Source organism: Tachypleus tridentatus, chromosome 3, assembly GCF_004210375.1.
Source record: "Tachypleus tridentatus isolate NWPU-2018 chromosome 3, ASM421037v1, whole genome shotgun sequence".
NCBI classification, from domain to species: Eukaryota; Metazoa; Arthropoda; class Merostomata; order Xiphosura; family Limulidae; genus Tachypleus; species Tachypleus tridentatus.
In genome coordinates, this window is record NC_134827.1 from 79,628,837 (window position 1) to 79,651,290 (window position 22,454).

At 31.5% G+C, this 22,454-nt stretch overlaps 1 protein-coding gene across 10 annotated transcripts; it reads right to left on the reverse strand.

Moving 5' to 3' along the window:
* Positions 1-864: 864 nt before the first annotated feature.
* On the reverse strand, positions 865-20,163 carry LOC143247300 (uncharacterized). Of its 10 annotated transcripts, none has more exons than XR_013026473.1 (6): positions 20,021-20,163; positions 18,060-18,911; positions 17,773-17,950; positions 17,084-17,266; positions 2,909-2,986; positions 865-1,201 (listed from the first exon to the last, which is right to left on the reverse strand). XR_013026473.1 is itself a non-coding variant. In XM_076495096.1 (5 exons), the coding sequence occupies exons 2-5, from the start codon at positions 18,888-18,890 to the stop codon at positions 993-995; spliced, it is 1,401 nt and encodes a 466-aa protein (XP_076351211.1). In that variant the 5' UTR covers positions 18,891-18,911; positions 20,021-20,163; the 3' UTR covers positions 865-992. The 10 variants fall into 10 exon arrangements, 5 of the variants coding, with proteins under 5 accessions (XP_076351211.1, XP_076351212.1, XP_076351213.1 ...); XR_013026472.1 differs by having other exon boundaries at positions 2,865-2,986; XR_013026474.1 differs by having other exon boundaries at positions 1,075-1,201; positions 2,903-2,986.
* Between the last annotated feature and the right edge of the window lie 2,291 nt (positions 20,164-22,454).

Consider the following 22,454-nt stretch of genomic DNA (forward strand, 5'->3'; position numbering starts at 1 on the left):
TTCTATAGTACCAAACAGCAAAAGTTAAGAGTACAAATGAAAACAAGAAACAACTCGCCCAAAGATCTTTTGTCTTACATAAAAACTTTGTCTTCAGTTAAATGATGAAGTACTAAAGCGCCACCATTCATTCCAAAATACTAAAAAAAAAAAAAAAGCACAACATTTTTAAGTTGGTCCACCATTAACTAATTTTCGTGACTTTAACATACTAACAAGTGAAGACAAAGACAAACATGAAAACATTTAATTTAAAACAGATCCAACATTTTTTACAGTGAACACATCAACTACAAAATTAAGGCCTTTTTTTAGGGTTTTACCCCACGCCCATCATCTTAAACTATCAATGTGCAGTTCCAACAATAATTCCCTAAAGCAATACTTCTTAACTAACTTCATTAATAAGACTGGAAAATTGTAAATTATCAGAGTTATATTGATATTAATTTCTTTGACTGTTTTTCAAATTTTAAAATTATAACAAGAAAAATAAAAATTTCTTCACTACTTAACTGTTTCGTAGATTGAAAATAAACTATCTTAACGAAAATCTACTTTAATGTTTTGAGCAGTTACTTGTTTCTTTTCTCACAATGAATACTTTTGTTTGGTGTTAAGCACAAAGCTTCATAGTGGGTTATCTGTACTGTTACAGGTATCGAAACCGGATTTTAACATTACAAGTCCCTAAACTTACCGATAAGTCATTGGGATGATCTTATAATGTAATCGATATTTTAAAAACTTGGCATTTGTGGGTAATTTTAACAGAGAAAACTCACAAATAACAATGACAGGCTGAACAGACAATAATGTTTTGGCTTTCTTCTAATTGGTATAAATGAATTTAATAGTCACGACCGAGTTTCATTAGTTTATTTCGTTATTTTCAAACATGTATCCACTACAGCAAGCACTAATGAAAACAATAGACCCAAGTTATCGAAACATATTTCCTAATTTCTTATACTGTACAACAAAATATTGTTTTAAAGATAAGAAAGCGAGTTGCTTTGTGCTTCAGATATACTGTGGTGAACACGATAGTGAGATAATAGGTTGTCCGGCCGATTAAACGTTCTGAAGCAAAGAGCACATTCGCTGATTGGTGCTCCCTTGTGCTTGTATCGTCGGTGTCTACTGAGACTTGACGAGAACGTAAACCTGGCTTGACAAACGTAACACACAAACTTTCCTTCTGAAATAAACAAGGAAGTCCCAGTTATTAGTGTTATAATTATTCCACACATTAATCCGAACACAGCTCTAATCTGCTTATGTTATTTTGTACGTTTTCGAAAAAGTGAAAAAAACACAATAGTTACAGTTAAATCCTGTTATTTCATGAAACTGTATTAAGATTTCAACTTCCACAATTAGGTAACTATCGTGTGTTATAAACCCGCAATAAAGAGTTAACCTCATACCAAGCACACTGTACCCCGCAAAATACATATATTATTAGGTCGCTCAGTAACACTTAACACTATGAACGTATCATGAGAGAATAGCATCGTACAACCAATTAAATACACACATTAGCAGATGATTGTGACGTGTGCCTAATTCATCTCACTTTAGTTGCGAATATTTATCTTTCCTGCACCTCGCATTAATATATTTTAAATGCAATACAGAAATAAAGTTGTATGAAAAAATAAATAAATTTCGCAGATAAAATATGACGAATTACACTCACATCGGAACATTCCATTTTTATTCGATGTTTACGTTACCTTTCAAATTTAGAAAATCCGTTAACACTATGACCTTTTTACCACAGGTTTTAAAACCTAAGTTGTTGTTTTTTCAGTACAATAAAGTATTTGAATTAAGTTTTATTTTGTAAAATAACAATTAGGATATCAAAATGTTTAAAACCCCTTTTCGCTATGCATTAATTTCACCTTGGAAAATAAATGGCTGATTAGGCTTAGCTTACAAATTATAGCTGGATTTGACTTAACAAGCAAGCTGAAGTTCTTCACCGCCAGAGAAACACTGAAAGGACCTTGTTTGAGTGTGTTATCAAATACATCTGAGAAACAAGTATGCATACAATGTAATATAGTCAATAATTTATTTTTTTAAAACTAAAAATTCTAGGTGTTGCATATTAATTAGCAAGTTTTAAAAATAAATTGAGGAATAATTAGTTTAATATTTCTTATAACCTGAGAACAATTATATTTTAAGAGACTATTTAAAAAGGCGATAAAGAACAACCTCAAATGTATTTCTGTATCTGTACACCGAAATTGAGCAAAAATGGCACACTGAATTTTATAATAAACTGAAAAAAACCCACCAAAAACCAAAAATGTATTATAGGTAACTTTGTTCTACAATTTCCAGAACTGTACATTTCTAAACTATTTAAAGGAACCAGGCATTGATTAACCAATAACAGTTTACATTAGCAACCAACGATAGTACACTTGACACCAGTAAACCAATTTGAGTGCACTTCACATTAAACTAATACTAACAATTACTATTTACATTTTTTTTTGAGCTTCAAGATAAATGCAAAATATTCGTTTAAATTTGCGTGCATATATTTCAAAATAAAGTTATTTCTTTCAGATGAATATTTAATTTTTCACTAAAGAAAAGTGAAAGTAATATTACCTTTCTACACTTTAAATGTATCAAGACAATATTTTACTCTCTTAAAACATTAGGAAAAATTTAAGAGGTAGTCTTGAAACTACAGTTGAACTTAATCATAGGTTAAATAAAATCAAAACCTACTACAATTAATTATGAAGAGATGGGTTAAATCAGACTAAACAATCCTCCAGTAACCAAGAAAAAATCAACAATTAATATTTCAGAACATAACATAATGAGTAAGTTACACTCTCTGAAGATGAAAACAGTGGAGGATAAAGATTACACAAACGTTTTTCCACTTCTTCAGATGATTTCTTTGATCATGTTTTCTCCATGTTGCTGGGCATTTGCTACAAACATCTGAAGTCTAGAAATATAACAAAAATAATAAATGGACATGTAATATTAAATCCTCAAAACAATAATTTTCATCATACTACATTCTTCTCAGAGAACACAAAAATTAAAATTGTAGTTATATTAATAATAAAAAACTGTTTTAATAAACTTCAAAGCTGTGTCATGGCCTGGCACAACTTAGGTTCCTTCACTGTTAAATGTTGAAGCGTTATCCAACAACACTTGATTATTCATGTTTGAGCTTCTTTTCTTGGTACATATTCATTGAAAAATACTTCAAGCTGCATCTTGAATCTTCTCCTTCCACTCCTTTCATAAGTTTGGTACATTTGCTCAAACATTTTCTAGATTCTTACCCCAAACGTAGAATAATGTATTTACTTAGCCACAACATATAATAGCTGTATAATCCTTGTAAAACCACCAAGTTTGTTTTATGATCTCAGAGATATAGAGTTTTCTCTACAAATTGCAACTACCTACAACTGCTACACAAAAAGTTATTTTCTCTAAAACTGTTACTTGATGAAAATGATAAAAGAAAACTCTGAAATTCTTTATTTCTCAAAACTCTAGACAGTTACGAGATCACAAAACATTAACCACAAGTCACCCATATATTTCTTGCTCCAAAGGTACTTTTCCCACAAAGAATCTTCAGTCATTCCATAAATGTATCAACTTTGTGACTGTCATCCAGATGTTCAATTGTAAATGGAAATTAACTCAAGAGAACACGTTACTTATTCACTGTGTCTCTAATTTGTAACAGGCCAATATGCTAGTGATCTTTACAGCTCATATCATTAAGAAACAATTTAAAATTAGATTAGAAAATACTTATATACATTGGTTGTAAAGGAGATTACAAACAGTCTAGTATTACACGACAGGCATGTGGGAGATTGGAAGCAGTTTAGTATTACACGATAGGCGTGTGGGAGATTGTAAACAGTTTAGTATTACACAACAGGTGTGTGGGAGATTGCAAACAGTTTAATATTACACAACAGGCGTGTAAGAGATTGCAAACAGTTTACTAATACACATGTTTAAGCATGGTTGTAATATATAGTATACTATTTTTATACATCCATAACACAATTTTTAAGATATGTGAAAAATCAACTGTTACTAGAATGTTTTATTATTCTGCAAAAATATATCCTGCATTATGTTACAAGGTCTATATTGTTAAATAACAGTAAAACAGTAAATCAGGCAAGACTAATTTGTATACCATTTTTGTTGAATATCACTCAAAATGACTACAGAAGTGCAATATGTAGTTTTTAATATTCAAACAAGACACTATTTTATAAAACACAGAAACCTTTAGTAACCTCAACACTGTTTAAAAGCTATTTTATAAAACACAGAAACATTGAGTAACCAGTTATCACATAATTATGTTCCCAATAGTAGAATGTCAATATAATAATAAAAGTCAAAATTAGTGTTTTGTTTAGATAAAGCAGAAAAAAGTTGCATTCAAACAAATATATATAAATACTAGTTTCACTTTAGTTATTAAACAATTTCATATTTAATACACATTTTCATCTATTCTTAATTTCTAGTTCAATCTAATCAATCATGTGTGTGTGTGTGTGTGTGTGTACTCCTAAAGAGCTAAAAACAATAGGCTTAGCAAGATGCCAATACAACAGGAACACAGTTTCTCATATGTATTAACTTCTGCTATCTGCACCTGAAGGATCCACTATAGAACAAGCAAAAGTGATTATACTGGGTATCAAAACCAGATGTTTTAATACTGGAAGCTTGCTTGTTTTCAACGAGATTTTTTAATGTTGGAAGCTTGTAGGTTTATCAAGTAAGCCATTTGGAGGCCCAGGAACTGTGAAATCTTTTAGAAAACACTTCAATGACCTATGAATAGCAAAAAGTAGCCATTTCTGAACCTATAAAAAAACAAAAAGTATTTAAAGTTTACACAAAATTAAATCATTTTCCTAGTTTTTAGACACCCATAATTCATGTAATTCAATCCAATACTTCTTACAAGTTTAAAAACAAAAGGTGGAATCAACCATGTTATGAAAATGTTAAATAAATGTTCAGATGAATAACCTTACTAATTATACTTCCAAATAACAGGTTTTACCTATATACTAGAGAAAAACACATTCAGAAAAGTTTGTGTACAGAGAATTGTGAATAAAAAAATATACACAATCTAACTTCATAACTCTAGATTTGTGTCAAATAATAAATACTAGTAAACAGTATTTATGATATATTGATAATACTGAAGCTAATAACCTCAATTTTAATTACTTTCAATTTCTTATGTTGCTGTAAAAATTTCCAAGTAGAAAATGTAAGTAAATTAAAAATATGCTTGAGGAAAATCAAGAGCTTCTCACATATCAATTAATTAAAATTAATTTGTTACTTGCAATATTTTAAAGTGCATTCCAACATACACTTTGATGTTGGGTGGTGTTTAACCCCATGTACACTATTGGGATGCTAAAGCTTGCATACCCTAACCTTGTACAGGGTGCCATTCAACATGATATTAGGTATTTGATGTCAGAATTATCAACACATCATGTTACCTTACACTGCTGTTTTTTGCAACAGTTCATGTTAGAGAAAATACCAAACACAATACACAGAGAAAAACTGCTTCAGTGAATGAAACAACCATGTTACACTTTTAAGAATACAGATTTATATCAGTAGATGATAAAAAAAGTTAAATACAAAACACAAATGTAACAATATTATAGCACAACAGAGAGAGCAAATGTGCTTAAAAGTGAACACTATTTTGTTATTATTTTTTCCTTTTGAATTTTCTCTACATTCTAAATTTTTAATCAAAATATCACAGTAGCTCAGAGATACAAACTATAATTTAAAGGGAAATTAACAAATGTAAAAACAAGGTATAATGTGTGTGTGTGTGTGTTTATATAATGTGAAATTGAATTTGAAGAAACAAAGTAAATACAACCTTAACAGCATACTATAATTTGTCATTAAATGATCCATCTCTTTCTGTTCTTCACCAGAAAAGTGAATAATGCAACACATAGGTTTAAGGAAGTAAATTTCATATGTTTTCCCTGCAATGTTCATACTTGTTCGTTTAGCCTCAAACAATTAGAACAACCCATTACTTCTGCAACTAAACATTCATTCTGTTTCTTTGTCATGAAATATTCATTTTTTTCATAATTTGTTTTGAAACTGAAGTTAGGATTAATCCTAATCCGTAATTGGCACACATTCCTCTCACTGCAACCACACTCCTTAGTAATCTATGTTAAGAAGTGTACAGAAAATGGAAGTACATCTTTCTCTCATCAAAAAGAAATTCCAGGGAACATTATCTAATAAAGCACCCTGTAGAGTAGGTTGAAACATGTCAAGAATGAGACATTTGTGGTGTTTGAAGAGACTAAGATCCTATGAAAGTTGCATTTGAATCCACCCACCCCCATGAGATCAAATGGAAACATTACACACACTGCCAACACCAACTGGCAACGAAAAAATAAGGCAATCAAATAACATTGAATTATTTGAATTTAGTGTTTCATCTGAATACTCTACGTCCAAGCAAGAATTCACTTGGAATATTAAACAGAATCTAACTAAACATTAAACATATATTTAGTTTTATTCCAAGCATACAATCATGTTCATACCTATCAAACCACTTAGACATCTATCTGTAGTTATTACCATAAAAACCAATAATTTTCTTAAATTATCCATGGAATGCAGGCAGTCACAAAATTAAGTTGTAACAGTGATACAGTGGTGCATCACTAGAAAGAACTGAAAAGGACCACATATTATAACAATGCATTATTTCATAAAAAAAAGAAAACTCGTACATTATATTGAATCTGTCATAAACAGTAAATAAACTGCAGGTTTTAGAAACTAATTAAACAATGTCATTTCTAGTATTTGACAGAAATTTGTCTTGATTTTTAAAGTACACACACCACTGGAAGTTCACAAATAACACAACTTCCATGGCATAGTTAGATTAAAGTCCACCATATTTGAAACCTGACTTCTTCACTGTTTTCAGTGTACCACATTACACACACACTGATAACATTAATTATATAAACTACAGCTTATAACAAAAATGAATTTTAAGAAGCCTATAATTCATTAAACTGATCATGATATATATCAAAACTAAAAAGTAACCTAGTAATTAATGTAGCTAATTTAATCCACAAGTACATGAAAAATTAACATATCAAACTGAGACAAGTTGTTGTTTTTTCAATCTAGCATTTTTTTCTACTAAAATTATTAATTACTGTTTGAAGATAACATAATAATTTGTCAACAGTTTTTACTAAATTATTTCTTAGCATCACAACCAAGAAGTTTTCAGTAATGTAAATGTTTAACTGGTAAACTCAAGAAACATATAAATTTGCGATCAATTCATATTAAAAATAAATGAAAATAGATCAGTGAGTGGAATGCCTTATTGTAAATGGGAAAACTCAACTGAAACTGAGCAATGACGATGAAAGAAAGTCGAATCAGTACGGCAACATGATGAAGAATCTCTTTCACCAGCATTATCACTGATCTGACTGAAAATTACAACTATAACTCTTTCTCAAATTTAAACATGAAAGTACAAAATTACTTTCCAAAATTTACTTGAAACTTTAATAATGTGACATTCTTCTACTAGTTGCTCTAACAAGTGTTTCTGATCTGGTTATGATATGGATTTTATTAACTCCTATGAATGCGCACGTTCAATTCATATTCACTAACCAAAGATGACACAAATAGTAAACAAAACTGGAACATTAGAATCAGAGTCGTTTTTTTCAAATGAATAAAAACGAGTGTAAAAACCAAAACTAAACTAATTTACTTTCTTGTGATACTAAATGCCACATAAATCCCTACGGGGTTTACACAAAGTTTATGACACCTCTAGATAAAAGTCAAAGCTCTAGTATTCAGCTGATAACGACAATTTACGATAGGGATGCATTACATCCAGATTCCTTACGTCCCAAGCTTCATTCAATTTATGTGTAAAAACAAAAGAAAAACTGCCTAACTAGTAATTTATAAATATAAATTGTATCATACTTTCCGACATGATTTAGTGATTACGTCATACACAACGTCTTAGGAAAGTTAGGGTAAATCTTTTTAATATTTTATAAGTATTCCTAGTTTCCAAACATAACATTACCATGCCACCTGGATTCATAAATTTTAAGTCAGTCACTGTACGCTAAAATTCTCAATTTCTATAAGATTTCGTATCTTAATATGAAATCGCTACCCAAATGTAGTTGATAATGTTTTACCTTTATGATATAACTATATTGAAAAAACATTTATAATTATGCTTGTATATTTAGTTACTCATTATGTGGAAAGTTGCATTTTATCAAATAAAATAAACATGTTATATCTATAAAAAATATTTTTTGCAATAATGGGAAAACCTCTGGAATTTTTTTTTATAAGACTCATTATTGGTAAGACGGATTACTGATCTAACAAATGATCTGGTTAAAAACTTATCAAAAAAAGTTTTCTTAATAAACTATATCCTTTCGCTTTCTTATAGGCCTTATTCACAACAAACTTTTAGTGGCTGAAGATAAAATGTGTTATTCCTAAATCTAGATCATCGAGATGAACATATAATCACTGAAAATATAACAGAATGTTATAGGTAGAGAATGGGTTATTTGTGCTCCTTCCACCGCATGTAATCGAGCCATGCAACTTACAGCCGTATGTCGTGATAGTTCAAGTTGTTAAAAAGTGCCTCACTAACAAACGTTATTAAATTAACCCTTTTAGCTCAATTGACAAATCACTCATCTGACGCCCAAAACTTCTTGCAATCAATTACGAACCACAGAAATAATAGTACTACATTTGAAATTAAACAAGGTGGTTTTCTTTTCTCATTCTTAAAAAAAAAATTGGGAACTTGAAGCTCTGTGAAATAAAATAGGAGCAAGGTCACCGGGTATTCGTATCTATCTACTCCTCTAATATAACATCTTAATACCTTTTCTGACCCAATTTTTTTGTTAAATTGCTGTGGATTTTTGGTTCGTTGACGCATGTTCAAGACTAATAAGCAAAGAATAACTTGAACAGTAAGAGAAAACATGTATAGTTTAAAACATTAAATTCTTTATTGATGACATTGTATTATATATTACCAAAACTGACCAAAATTTTTCACATGTATAACTATCACTGTTGCTAAGCTTTACAGGGTTACAAAGAACCAAATGCAGGAGCGAGAACATTTTTTATTTTTGCCTGATGGGATCTGAGCTTTTTAATATATAAAACAGTGATGCTCAGAGATCAAGCATACCTGTCCTGTTCATGATTTGTAGAAAATACGAAATACCTGCGTGAAGAAAAAAAACTGGCAGAATAATACCTTATTCAAATATCACAAGTCCAAGATTCGCATAATTCGACCCTTTAGATTTACACGAAATCTTAACCCTAATTAGATGTTCAAGTTTCTTTTATTATCTGTATAAATAACCTATTTTTCAAGAAGTCGGTATTGAAATGTGTATATGGTGTAAAAGGTTGCACTGTAATGACAGAGTCATGATTTTGACAGACATAGAAAATAACCAGACACATTCGAGTTATTTTTTCTGAATTTTCATTCAAGTGTTTTGTGCTCATTAGGATGTAATTGTAAATCAAATATCGAAAGGTCTTGAACATTTCCTAATCCTTTTATTCAGACAGAGTTGCATACGCCAACTGCTAGAAACTAGGAATTGGCATCAAAATTATTGGCCTTTGATCGAGTGCACTCCTAAGTTCAGATTTCAAAGTGATATATAAATTATAACACACTAACATGTCGTTAATAAAATTAAAGGCGAGCACAAAAAAGTGTAATAATTTTAAAACTTAACAAAATATCTAGGGTTGAATATGTTCATTAGGTAGCACCACTGTTACCTCCCATTAGAATCCCCCATTTACGATTAATAATATTTTCTAATCTGTATTTTGAGGACAAAACCATATTTCAGCGCTGGGCGTATTACTCTTTTGTTACTCGAATTACTGAAGTTTACTCTACAAAACATTTACTTGTTTTCGTGAAATAAAGTGCAAGTGATAATGTACAGCTACTTTTGTAACAAATAGGGAAAGGATCACAGGGTCTAACAGTGTTTGTTTTGAATTTTCGCATAAAACTACAACATTAGTCGCGCCTAATTTAGGAGTGTATGACTAGACAAAAGACAGTTACTCGTCACCACCAAACGCCAACTCTTTTTACCAATGAATACGAAGATTCACCGTGACTTTATATCTTCTACACGTCTAAAAGGGAGAGCATATGTGTGGTGGAGATTCGAACCCGTGACCCTCAGATTACGAGTTGAGCGTTTGAACGTGGCCATGCTGAGCAAAGGTCCAAGGGATTAAAATTGTTTACAAGAATATATATATATGAGTGTATATCGATATACTTATACAAACACATATCTGCATGACTACCCACTTAATTGAAGGTCAGAATTATATACGATTGTTTTTTAATTTCGCGCAAAACTACACTAGGTCTATCTGCGCTCGCCGTCATTAATTTAGTAGTGTAAAACTAGAGGGAAGGCAGCTTGCTTGTCATCACCACCCACCGTCAACTCTTTTTACCAACAAATAGTGGGATTGATCGTAAAGTTATAATGCCCCCACGGCTAAAAGGGAGAGCATGTTTGGAGCGACAGGGATTCAAACCCGCGACGCTGATATTACGAGTCGAACATCTTAACCCACTTCGCCATACAGGGCTTATATACATGCATTCTTTATTTTGCAATAATTTGATTTGTCGATATTTACGTATTTCAATTTATGTGTTTAGGGCGTAATTTCATTTTAAGTATCTCGGACATAAATTCGCTGCTCCGTCAATACTTAAAAAGCAGTCTTCCGGAAATAGCCACGATGTAGTAATGTGTTATTTGAATATTTCATATTAATTACTTATTTCTGATTACCACAGATATCAATTAATTTATTTTCTGATTACATAGTATTACGTTTAATAGCAATGAATACGAGTTAATTCAGCGATTGTATCATTCCAAAATACGTCACCCCCATCTAAACAAGTATGTGCCCCAACCTCCGATATAAACTCGTATCATTGTTAAAGGAGAGTTCATATCAACTTTACAGTGTAGAATAAGTTAATTCTCTTCTATAAATGTTACTTGGAATAATCAATAATATAGGTAATATTAGATTTTGAGACATACTACTTTGTTAATTTCTTGTGATACAGTAAAGGAGGCCCTTCGGTTCGGTAAATAAACACATTACACAATAATTTTAATTGATCGTTTGTTGTTTTTCTTTTCATGTCCGAACTCAGGTCCAATCCGAACAGCGAATTTCCTAAACGTGTTTTTGTGATAGTTTTAAATGTATTTGTCCGACCTCACTGTGGCTGAATATAATAATAGATAAAACATTTGCAATCAATTGTGGAAATTTAAGCGGAAGATGTCAATCCACCAAGACGACGACCTCCTATACTACGCTTTTTTTTTCTTAAGTAGAAAGTATTAATATAGGTAATATTACGTGTTATTCGTAACTTCCACGCCTATTAAGTAATGTGTACTGGATTAAGTTATGTTTAGTATTTCTTAATGTTTTGGTCGACAGAAAAATATCTTGAGAAAGAATAACCATTAGTCCAATAAACAGAGATGGCGACTGACTTATTTTGCAACTGGTACACTAACTTGATTGAAAATTCAATGACTGGACTTCTGATATTCCTCATAAAACATTTTCCCACAGTTAGTAGTATTATCCGTGTATCCATCTCAAGATATTTGTACAACTTGGAATGAAATAATTATTTCTACCTAGAAATGTTATTTGAAACAACAAGTGATACATTAGAATATTTTATATGAATTCTTAAGTTTATTTTAACCAGAGACCTCTTCTCTTTGTCCTCTATGAACATTTTAAATACCACATCACTTATTAACTTGTTTAATGATTTTCTATGAAGATTGTTTTTTGAATTTCGTGCAAAGCCACACGAGGGCTATCTGCGCTTCCATGAAGAAGTGATATTAATAAAATTTAAACCACTTCAAGTTTCGTCACATCTATTTTCAATATAAGACAAATCGATATTGAACAAGAACAAATAGATAATGATGACAGGAATGGTGTTTATAGAAACTCTTTGTTGTAATGATAATTTTTATGGTACGACTTACCTATGCAATCAAAATAAATTGTCTTTTTTAAAAGAAAATTAAAATCATTAACTTTGGATCTGAAATACCTTGTTTCATATCCCATTACCACCACAAGATTGTGAGTGTATCTTAAACGTAACAGTCAAATCGCAGCTGTCAATCTAACAATAATGGTCTGTTTAATCTACACTCATTTCCGTGTACAAAAAAAAAACTGGAAAATTAACTTTAGCAATTGAAACAAAAAATATGACAATAACCTTTTCATTTTTTTCTGAAAAAGTCTTCCGTAACTTCTTGAGTGCATCCATGACCCTTCATGACCGTTTTTTTTTCAAGTGACCAACCTTTCAAAAAATTCTATAACAATACTTTACCATTAATTAAATCTTGATATAAAATAGCACTAATACCCATGTACAACAGTTAAATCTGAAATTCTCCTCCTTTGACACATTGTTAGATTAGATTCTATAAACTGTCGCTTTAGTTCCATAGAAATGGTTCGGAAAATTGATCCAATACTGTACAGAATTCATTTCAGTTTTCTTATCACCTCCAACTTACCCTCGATGCAGTATTAAACAGCGACAATAAATTACTTCCAAAAATTCTCAGTATGCCATGTACAATTTAATCTTTTCTTACACACTTACTTTGTGATCGTTCTTCGTTATTTTTTAAGATTATTACATATGAATCATATTCACAGAAAAGTTTTACCCTACCAATTAAGAATTAAACCCAAAGTCCACGTCATGGTTTATATTTTGTGCTAACCACAGACAATTTTGTTTAGAATGATTGTAAATCGGCGAATTATAATTAACATCTATTCGTGTAATGATTTCGTATGTACTTTTAATTCTATATCATGTGCAACTTTATTTGGGAATTGAAATGGAACATTCCTAACGCGTCAATGATTTGAGTCGATAATGGCTCTAGATAATATTCTACATGTTCGATCGTATTAGAGACGAAACAGCAAACAAAAGTGTATTTCTTAATCACATTCTGTACTGTACGCTTTTACTCATGTGTAAATTAAATACAACGATCGACGATCACAGCCCAAAGTCGGTTATTAAATTTCGCTCTTTTTACAATATGATAAAAACATTTATTTTTCAAAATCGAAAGTAAAAGTGTTCTATAATAATTATTCTAAACAGACGAATTCGCATCTTTCAAAAACACTGGTACCTTTGGTTAGCAATTTGGTCACTATGGTTATCTCTTCTACTAAAAAAACAAAAACAAAAGCAGAATACAAGTCCGATTGTCATTATATACAAGATGGAACAAAAGCACCACCTATACAGTTCTTTCATTTAGAACAGTTTAAATTTAATTCATTAGAAGAATTACTCGAGTGCCAACTGTCTTCGTCGCTTGTGCTTTAGTTGAAACCTTATAATATCAAAGTAAATTTTGGTCCACCCAGTACGTGTATTAATTTGAATTTTGACATTTTTTGTTGTTTAGATTCTTTTAACTGCAACGGCGGGCGACCAACGTATGTATACAATACACGTAATCGTCTTTCTTCGTGTTCACAGCTGCTTGACGTGGGTTTTGCCTAGAACATCCACTTACCTGATGTTCACTGTCACACATTATAAACAAATTGAAATATTAAAACTTCAAAATAAACAACACTTGTAGTATATATATCACTAGTTTTCACAAATCTCTTAAGAAATTTATACAAAAACCACACCAACTAAGCCTTTTCTTTCCTAATTGGGAAAGCTAAAAAAATTCACAATTTTTGTATATTTACTTTTATCAGCTTCCTACAGAACTGTTATAATTATATAAAAACACTACATATGTAAAAACCTGTGTAACCCTTTAAGCAAAGTGATTAATTTCTGTTATTATATATGTAAATATTACTAACGGAAGATGTATAGCATCATCATACTTACAACATTTAACACTAATATGCATTACAAATTCAGCCATACACGACTTGAAAAGAAATACAAGGCAAATATGTTATCACCAAATTATTTTAATTATTCTAAACTTTAGAATCTAAAGTGAGCCACCTATTACTTATTGCAACACTGTCCCTGGATCACGCAAGATGCAACAGTAACACAAATTACTAGGTATTACGTAATGTTTTTTTTTTCTGGTCATAATATAGTTATTATAAAACAGAATATCAGCGATTCATACATCTAACTGCATTTTATATTAAACGTTCTAAATACACACACACTTAATCCCCACAATACGGTTATTTTTTAATATCCCGAAAATTACAATACCCACAACCACATCAAAATCATAACAATACGGAAGTATTAACGCCGTTACACTTTCCAGGCGGCAGATGTTATTTGTACCACACAACTTTTGAAAAGTAATATTTATATTTCGATGTACTACAGTAACAATAGTCTTAATTTTTTAATTTCTTAGTGAGTACTTACTAAAGCCTTTATTCTTCACATTAGCTTTTGTCCCAGTAATCGCTTCTTTCTTAGCTGCAACTTTGAAATACCAAAATACATTAAAATAAATAAATAAATGAGAACTGTCGTTATCTAACCATCAATTAATATCCAGAAGGACTGTTTGTTCTTGGTGGTACTAACACTTACCCTTCAATCACCCTAGCCATTGGCTAAATACTACGAAACAGTTTATTAAAAAGTTTTTTTTACTTTTAGCCTTGGGCTAAGCACAGAAATCTTACCATCCTCAAAGTTTGTAATCCAAACGAAATTTGATGAACTCGTTTCACTCCAAAGTAATCAACTGTTTTCTTAAATCGGCTTCATTGTTAAGACTAAAATAAAAACAAATGTAAAGCCAAATTAAACAAATATCTTTTTCAGCCTAAGGCTTTATTATAGAGCTAACCACAGTTTACAGGACTAAATGTTGTCAACCTTTACCTTATTACCAATCTAGCCAATGGCTAATACTAGTCCCAAACGTGTGGACACTTAGCTATCACGGACAATTATACCAAAAAATCTCACCTCTATTTCAGGTTTATAACTCACAAAATATTCCATCTGTTAAGTCTCTCCAGCTAAGTTTTGTAACAAAATCACTTAACTTGAATTCTAATATCTATGTAGCAAGTAATGAACACACACACACGCACATAATTTTTTTTTATTATTAGTTTCACCACAACACCAACACTCAAAGCTAGCAAGTCACTTGAGAAATTGGTGACACTGATACTTATTACAACCAGATAAATACACTTATATAAATCAAATACAGTACAAAGTACATAAAAATACAAACGAAACTAAACTTTAAAATGTAAAAATGAAACAAAAACTGCAATAATTATTAACATAAAAACTTTTCAGATTTAAAATATGGTAAATAACAGTTCATTTTAAACAAATATAAGCTCTTACAATTTCTCTACAATACAGATAAACACTGCAGTTGTAAATAACACTTTATTCACATAATAAAACATCCATTATTAGCTCAAACTTATCTTTACAATAACATTTTATTGGACTAGCTTTCAAGAACAGCTAAAAATATTAAAGACAATTTGTACTTTTTTTGCTAACATACCCCACATGTGGTATTTAAGAAACAAGAGAGATATGAGTGGATGTCTTATAACTCAGTTTTACAAGACAAACAAAATTATATTTCTTTGAAAAAAATAAATAACCTTTGAAATCACTTTAAAAAGACTCAATTATTTTAAAACTTACCAAACTAACACCACACTGACCTTTCTAGAAACTGTAAGTTCAGTTTTTATACAGAAGGCAAAAACATATCATAACATGAACTAGTTTTATACAACCCTTTAAGTACCTGTGATAACTAAAATCAGGCCAAACATTAAGGCCCTTACTATTTTTTTGTCTCCAAATTTATTTATTTAAATGTTAATTCATATTTGACCACCACCATGTATAAAACACTAAAATTATTTGGTAACAAAAAATATACAACTGTAATATGCAAACTAGAAACTAAATTTAATAAACAAACAACTTTTGTTGTTGTTCCAGGTTCTGGTTCTCAAAGTGACCATGTTTTATGACTGTATTTAACTACACAAATCTAAGGACTGGTTTACGGCTGAAATTAAAGAACCACCACAATCCATAATTAAATATTTTACTCTAGTCTGTGGTCGGAATTTGTTATAAATAGCCCAAAAAAAAACCCTTGAAGAATTATTTCAGTTTCTAATTTTTTTTTAAAACAGTGTGTGTATCTTCATGGTGACTCCCTACACAGAAAATGATTATTGTACACAATACACATTATGTATATAAAACAGTCTTCAAGTCCTTACAAACAATACATCAAGGGTTATGTACAGTTGACCTAACACACAGCCAGGTTCATTCACATGGTACTCAAAGGGTTAAAAATGTATCACAATGAAACTACTACTTATATTAACAAAACAAACAAAAATTAAACTGGATGAAAAAAAAAGTTCCCTATCCTCTATACATAAACAATTATAACTGGGGGAACCCAGCACACAAAACACAACTTTTTGTGGATCTAAACCTTCAATTTTGTATTATAATTAGTGCTAAACTTTACCAGAATTAAAACTCCAGCTGCTGTAAATGTGAAAATTCACATAAAATAAAACATAAGTAACTTATCAAATAAAAAAACTTTCAAAATTTATTTTTAAATCCAAGTTTTTGTTTCATTTTGAATATTTTACTATCTATGCCAAAATATCCTAAGCCCACTTTTCTTCGAATAATCCAATGGATAACTCGAGTTTGGGTAGTAAAATAATTTTTTTCCATCCAGTTTTACGATAGTTGTCAACTGCCAACATCTTAACCTACCTTGAGAAGGTTGTTGAGGTGATGGCTGCAAGTTCATGTCATGTTGAAAGCTACTTGGTCCCGGGATCGCAGACACTCCGGACGTATCCATGTATGGTAAGACTGCATTTGTACTACTACTATCTTGGGAGTGGCTGGAAACACCAATGGGAGGTTCTTCAAAAGACACGAGTGGTTTAATATCTGAAAAGGTTTTAGAGACAAACATGAACTTCATTGCACTAAAAGACATCACAAACAAACCATTACTTCAGACATTTATTTTAGGAACTATCATGTCTCTAGCCTTGCCCCTCAACACAGTGTAAGAAAGTTCAACATTTTGTTACAAGCCCCCCCTCTCCGTTACACATCAGAGCCATAGTTTTACAGTTGTGGAGAAAAAGTGTTAAATGTACAAAGGATTATTAGCTAGTTAACATAACAATCACTTACAAACTACTCTTACTTTACCAAATAATTTAACATTTACAGATACATTGGATATATTATTCACTAAATTACACTTTTACATATATATATGTAAATTCAAAGGAAAACATACAAATTTTGTTCTCTGTCACAAAATTAAAAATATTCCCTGCAATGTAAAAATAATACATCAACTATTTAATGTCTGGGTTGGCAATTAAAACATAACTTGAAAGTTAACAATCCAAAAAGATACTGTCTCTTGATAAAATACACACCTTCCATAGTATTCTGGTTCCCCAGACCTGAACCAGACGAGTCAGATACCGAATGTAAAGATGTGGGAACGACTGCCTGACTTAATGAGTTTGAATGTGGCATTTCTAATGCTGAAGAAGATGGAAGTGCTAGTGACGTGGACACCGACGGCTGAGTCTGAGATTCATACATAGAGACCTAAAATTTGAGAAGTAATTAGTCCATACAATAACCTTTACCGTTTCCAACTTATCTCCACTTAAACATATAGATATAAATAAAAAAGTAATGGAAATCAAACACTTACACCACTGCCATCTGTTGTTAAGGTAGCCTCCATGAGTCGAGATGGTTCTACATCAAAGTCACCATCCGTTATAGATGGAGGTTCTTCTACATTTGCACTAGATTCCTGCTGTGAAGGAATGGGAGAGTACATAGTGCGTGATTTCTGTGGATAGCTTTGGCTGGGAGGAATAGGAGGAACCCGTGACTGCGATGCCGATGATAACCTATGATTGACATCCGGAGTGCTGTCGTTCATGCCGTCTCTACTGATATCACTGATGATTTCTGGAGAGTCTGGCTCCTTAATTTTGGATGGCACAGGATCTTCTGTGTCACTCTGACTTGACCCAGACCTCCTCCTAGGTCTTCCTCTCTTACGCTTATGTACTGGAGGGGATTCCGTGCGATGATGCTGGTTCCCAGAAACAATTGGGGTAGAGTTAACAGGCTTCTGAGTAACTTCGTGGACATTATGCCTTTCAGCCTGCTTCTCTCCACCCACCTCGGCTAGTCCCTTGACTTTCAAAGTTTCTGCTGTTTTTAGAAGAGCAGATAGCTGATCCTGTGACACATTCACTTCACCATGATAAATAAAATCAATGATGGCCTTCATATCAACATATCTCATGTCTTTCATTATCACAATTGGATGTTTACACGGGTTATCGACAAAAAGAGTTTGAAAGAAAGGACTGCAGGCCGATAAGACAACCTTGTGTGCCTTTAAACTGTGCCCTTCACATGCTAAAGTTACATCTACCAATGCTTCGTTACTTAGTAACTGTTCAAACACCGAGAGCATGTTGGAATGGTGATTGTTCCATTTCAAACAGAACTGCTGGGTCCCCATCTTTCTATGTTAACTTTGAATCTAGATACAAAATATTGTAAATTACATTTTTACCTACAGACATTACAAAACTTCTACAACAAATTATATACATATATAATAATTCATTCATATATCATAATCGTGAATAAATAAAAGTACCTTTACATCAACCTAACCTGCTTCTTTTTCAAACACTTAGTCCTCACAGAATACTTTCTTAACATTATATTTAAAGATGACAATCTTAAACCCTACAATACAGAAATAAACCTATCTAGCTGCTGTGGATCATCGATTAGGACGAAACTTGTTAATAATCCAAACACATACTTTAACGCTTTTTTCCTAATCAGATCTATTGACGACTTACTGCCACAGACCTTTTTCTTAAGATTTATAATTTCCATATTTGTAACAATTACTAGTTTAAAAAAGATAGTAATTATTTAGCAAAATTTAACAAAAAAACTAATTTCAAACTTAGATTTAGGCTGTACTTTTCATGTTTGAAGCGAAATTTTACCTTAGCCTATAATTGCTAAATTCCTATCAGTATTACGAAAATTAAATATATAACTTCAAACCAATTATACAATGCGTAAAATGAAAAAAAAATATATATTATTAAAACTCACTATCAACTGTAACGTCATAACATATTTGTATCATAAAAAATAAGATGACGTATGAGGTGACGAGTGCAACGAATCACTCACAGCGATACGAGTTTATCCTATACAATCCTAAATAAACCGTAAATCTGATGCGTTAAGGCTAAAAACAGTAAACCGCATTCAAACCGTTTATCATTAATAATAGATTCCCGAGTAAACTTTAACCTTCCAATTTCACTTAAAATAATTCATGACTATTTTAAGTATATTACGCAATTTATTTAACAAATAACGTCATACCTAACCTGCAAGTGTTATAGATAACGCCGACCTGTATATTCCCTTAGTTAATGTACGTTAACAAACAGCCTATACCAATTTTGGCCGCCATATTTGATCCCTGACATTCTGTATAAAAACTATAAGAAAACTTTTAGTGTTAAGGATTAATATAATTATAAAGATGAATCGCTATAAAAAAAAACAATGAGGAAGCCAATACTCAATAAAATACACGTTGCATATACAACAAACCTTCAGTCTTGCCTAATCGCTGTTTGTTGCGTTCGCTCACAACACTTTACACACAAACCACATTACCGTGCACAAAGACACTCGGCTCACGTACAATGCTACTTCACGTATATGTAAGTATGCTACGGGGATTAAAAAGTAAAGAAAAGGGCTGTTGTAACCCGGACAATAAGCGTTTCGACCAATCATAACATCCAAAAACATACGTTATAATTTGTTCCAAGAGTTAATTTAATACGCAATATACGAGGATGTGCTTCAAGGAGACAAGCACAAAAGTGTGGATTATAAGGTATCATGAGTTCTCAATTCGCGAACGTAACACACTGATAAAATTCTAAAGATGAACACTTTGTTTTAATTCATTTTAAAAATGTTTAACAACAGTTAAACTTTATATATATATATATATATATATATACTCCGATAAAGTTTATAATTTTTAGGGGCTATCAGTTATATTTGCAAATTTAGCAAGTGACAAACGTCAAACGGACATGTTTTTTTAACAGCTTAGGTATCATATCCCGTGAAAACTTATTTTTAGTGACAAATATACTATGTTAAAATATGAACGTAATCCCCAAAAATTCATAATTTTGCCTAACTAGGGTTGATAATTCCATAATAACTAGCGAATTCCATATTTACTGGGCCCCTGTAATGCAAATTTAATTTCTTTAACCAAATTACAAACGGTAGTTAGTATATCTACTTTTTTATGTGCTTTAACATAAATCAATGTCAAATTTGTGGTCGCTTTCGGATAATCCCGTAAAAGAGTTTTTTGTAAAATACCCGAGGGTCCCAAAGAAGTTAAGTGAAAAGTTTTACCTTTGTGTAAACTTAGAGACATAGACAATTTGTTTAGTACCATTTGAGAATTGGTACGACCAGAACTGTCCAGTAGTTTAGAAATTATTTGGTACACACAGACACTGAATTTTACTTTACAATGCTTGGTGTGATTATTGTTATCTCGGTTCTGTTATAAATATTGCGCTTTAATACACAAATCTTCATATAAATTTGATTAGAATAACATAATTCTTGATAGCGAAATGATATCCCAAGCCAGGCAAAATAAAAACGAAAAACAACCATAACTAGGATATGTTTACACAAAAATAATGTTTCAAAGAAAGAAGGTAGGTAGAATTCTCATGCTATCTTGTGAGGTTATTATACCGTTAGTTTCACAGAAAAAATAATTTTTGTTTTGTTGACTTTCGCACAAAAGTACACAAGGGTTACCTGTGCTATCTATGTCTAATGTAGCAGTGAAAGGCAGTCATCACCACCCACCGCCAACTTTTTTTGTGGGGAAGGGGTAGAGGGAATTACAGAGACTGTGGGTTGCCTCTGATACACATAAGTTAACGCCAATATAAGTAAACAGACCCTCTTTTATTCCCGTTCAGCTGGTCGTATAAACATTTTCATGACCTGAAATTACAACAATGAATTAATAAGTATTAACACTTAATACATATCAGTGTTATATTTTTTTCACTATAAAAACCCTATGCACCATTCATTTTAACGTTGATTGTTTTTATTTTGCTTCTATTAACTCACAGCAAGCAGAGTGAAGAATCAAATGTATCTTTCCGTATTTTTTACTACTTTTTATGACAAAGTACTTTAGGATATAACGACAGAAAATCAGGGACTTAAACACATCTCCTGTGCACGTAAAAACTATTGAAAGCCAGAAAATAAGCGCTCTTTTTCGGATCGAAGCTAATCAGAAAAGTTCTTACCTTTTATTTTTTTAAAGACACTAAGCAGCTGTTTGCGCAACTAACCAACAGACTCTTAAAACACGTTTGATCCGAATTTACTTTAACCAAAAATAATTTTATTGGAACACCTATAAACAAAGTTACTCCACCTTAAGATTTTTTTCTCTATGTTTTCGGTCCTGTTTTAGGATAAATGAACAAGTAACTATTATATATTGAATTAAATCAGTGCTACAGGTAAGAATATGAATGTGTGTACATCATATGATTTCAGCTGTTATGTCAATGTAGTTTTGCTCACTTACTTGTTTTTGGTAAAGCTACCATGACTATCTAGTTTTGAACTAGGGAAAGAAATAATCCGGCAAGTACCCACGGCCAATTCTTAGAATACTCTTTTACTAACGAATAGTGGAATTAACCATCACATTATAATTTCCCCATGGATGAAAAGACAAGTGTGTTAGGCTCTGGATTTGATCCCGCATTATTGTAAGTCGAGAGCTTCAACCACTTATCCTGTAAACTATCAAGCCCATATACAATGTACAGAATAATAGGGATGTAATGACCAGAAAGTATGCAAATTACACGCTCAATTTGTTATAAATTGCAAAAAAAAGGTAATTTTAATCTTAGATTCTACTGGACGCTTCATTCTTCTGAAATAAATCTTATTTATAAAAAGT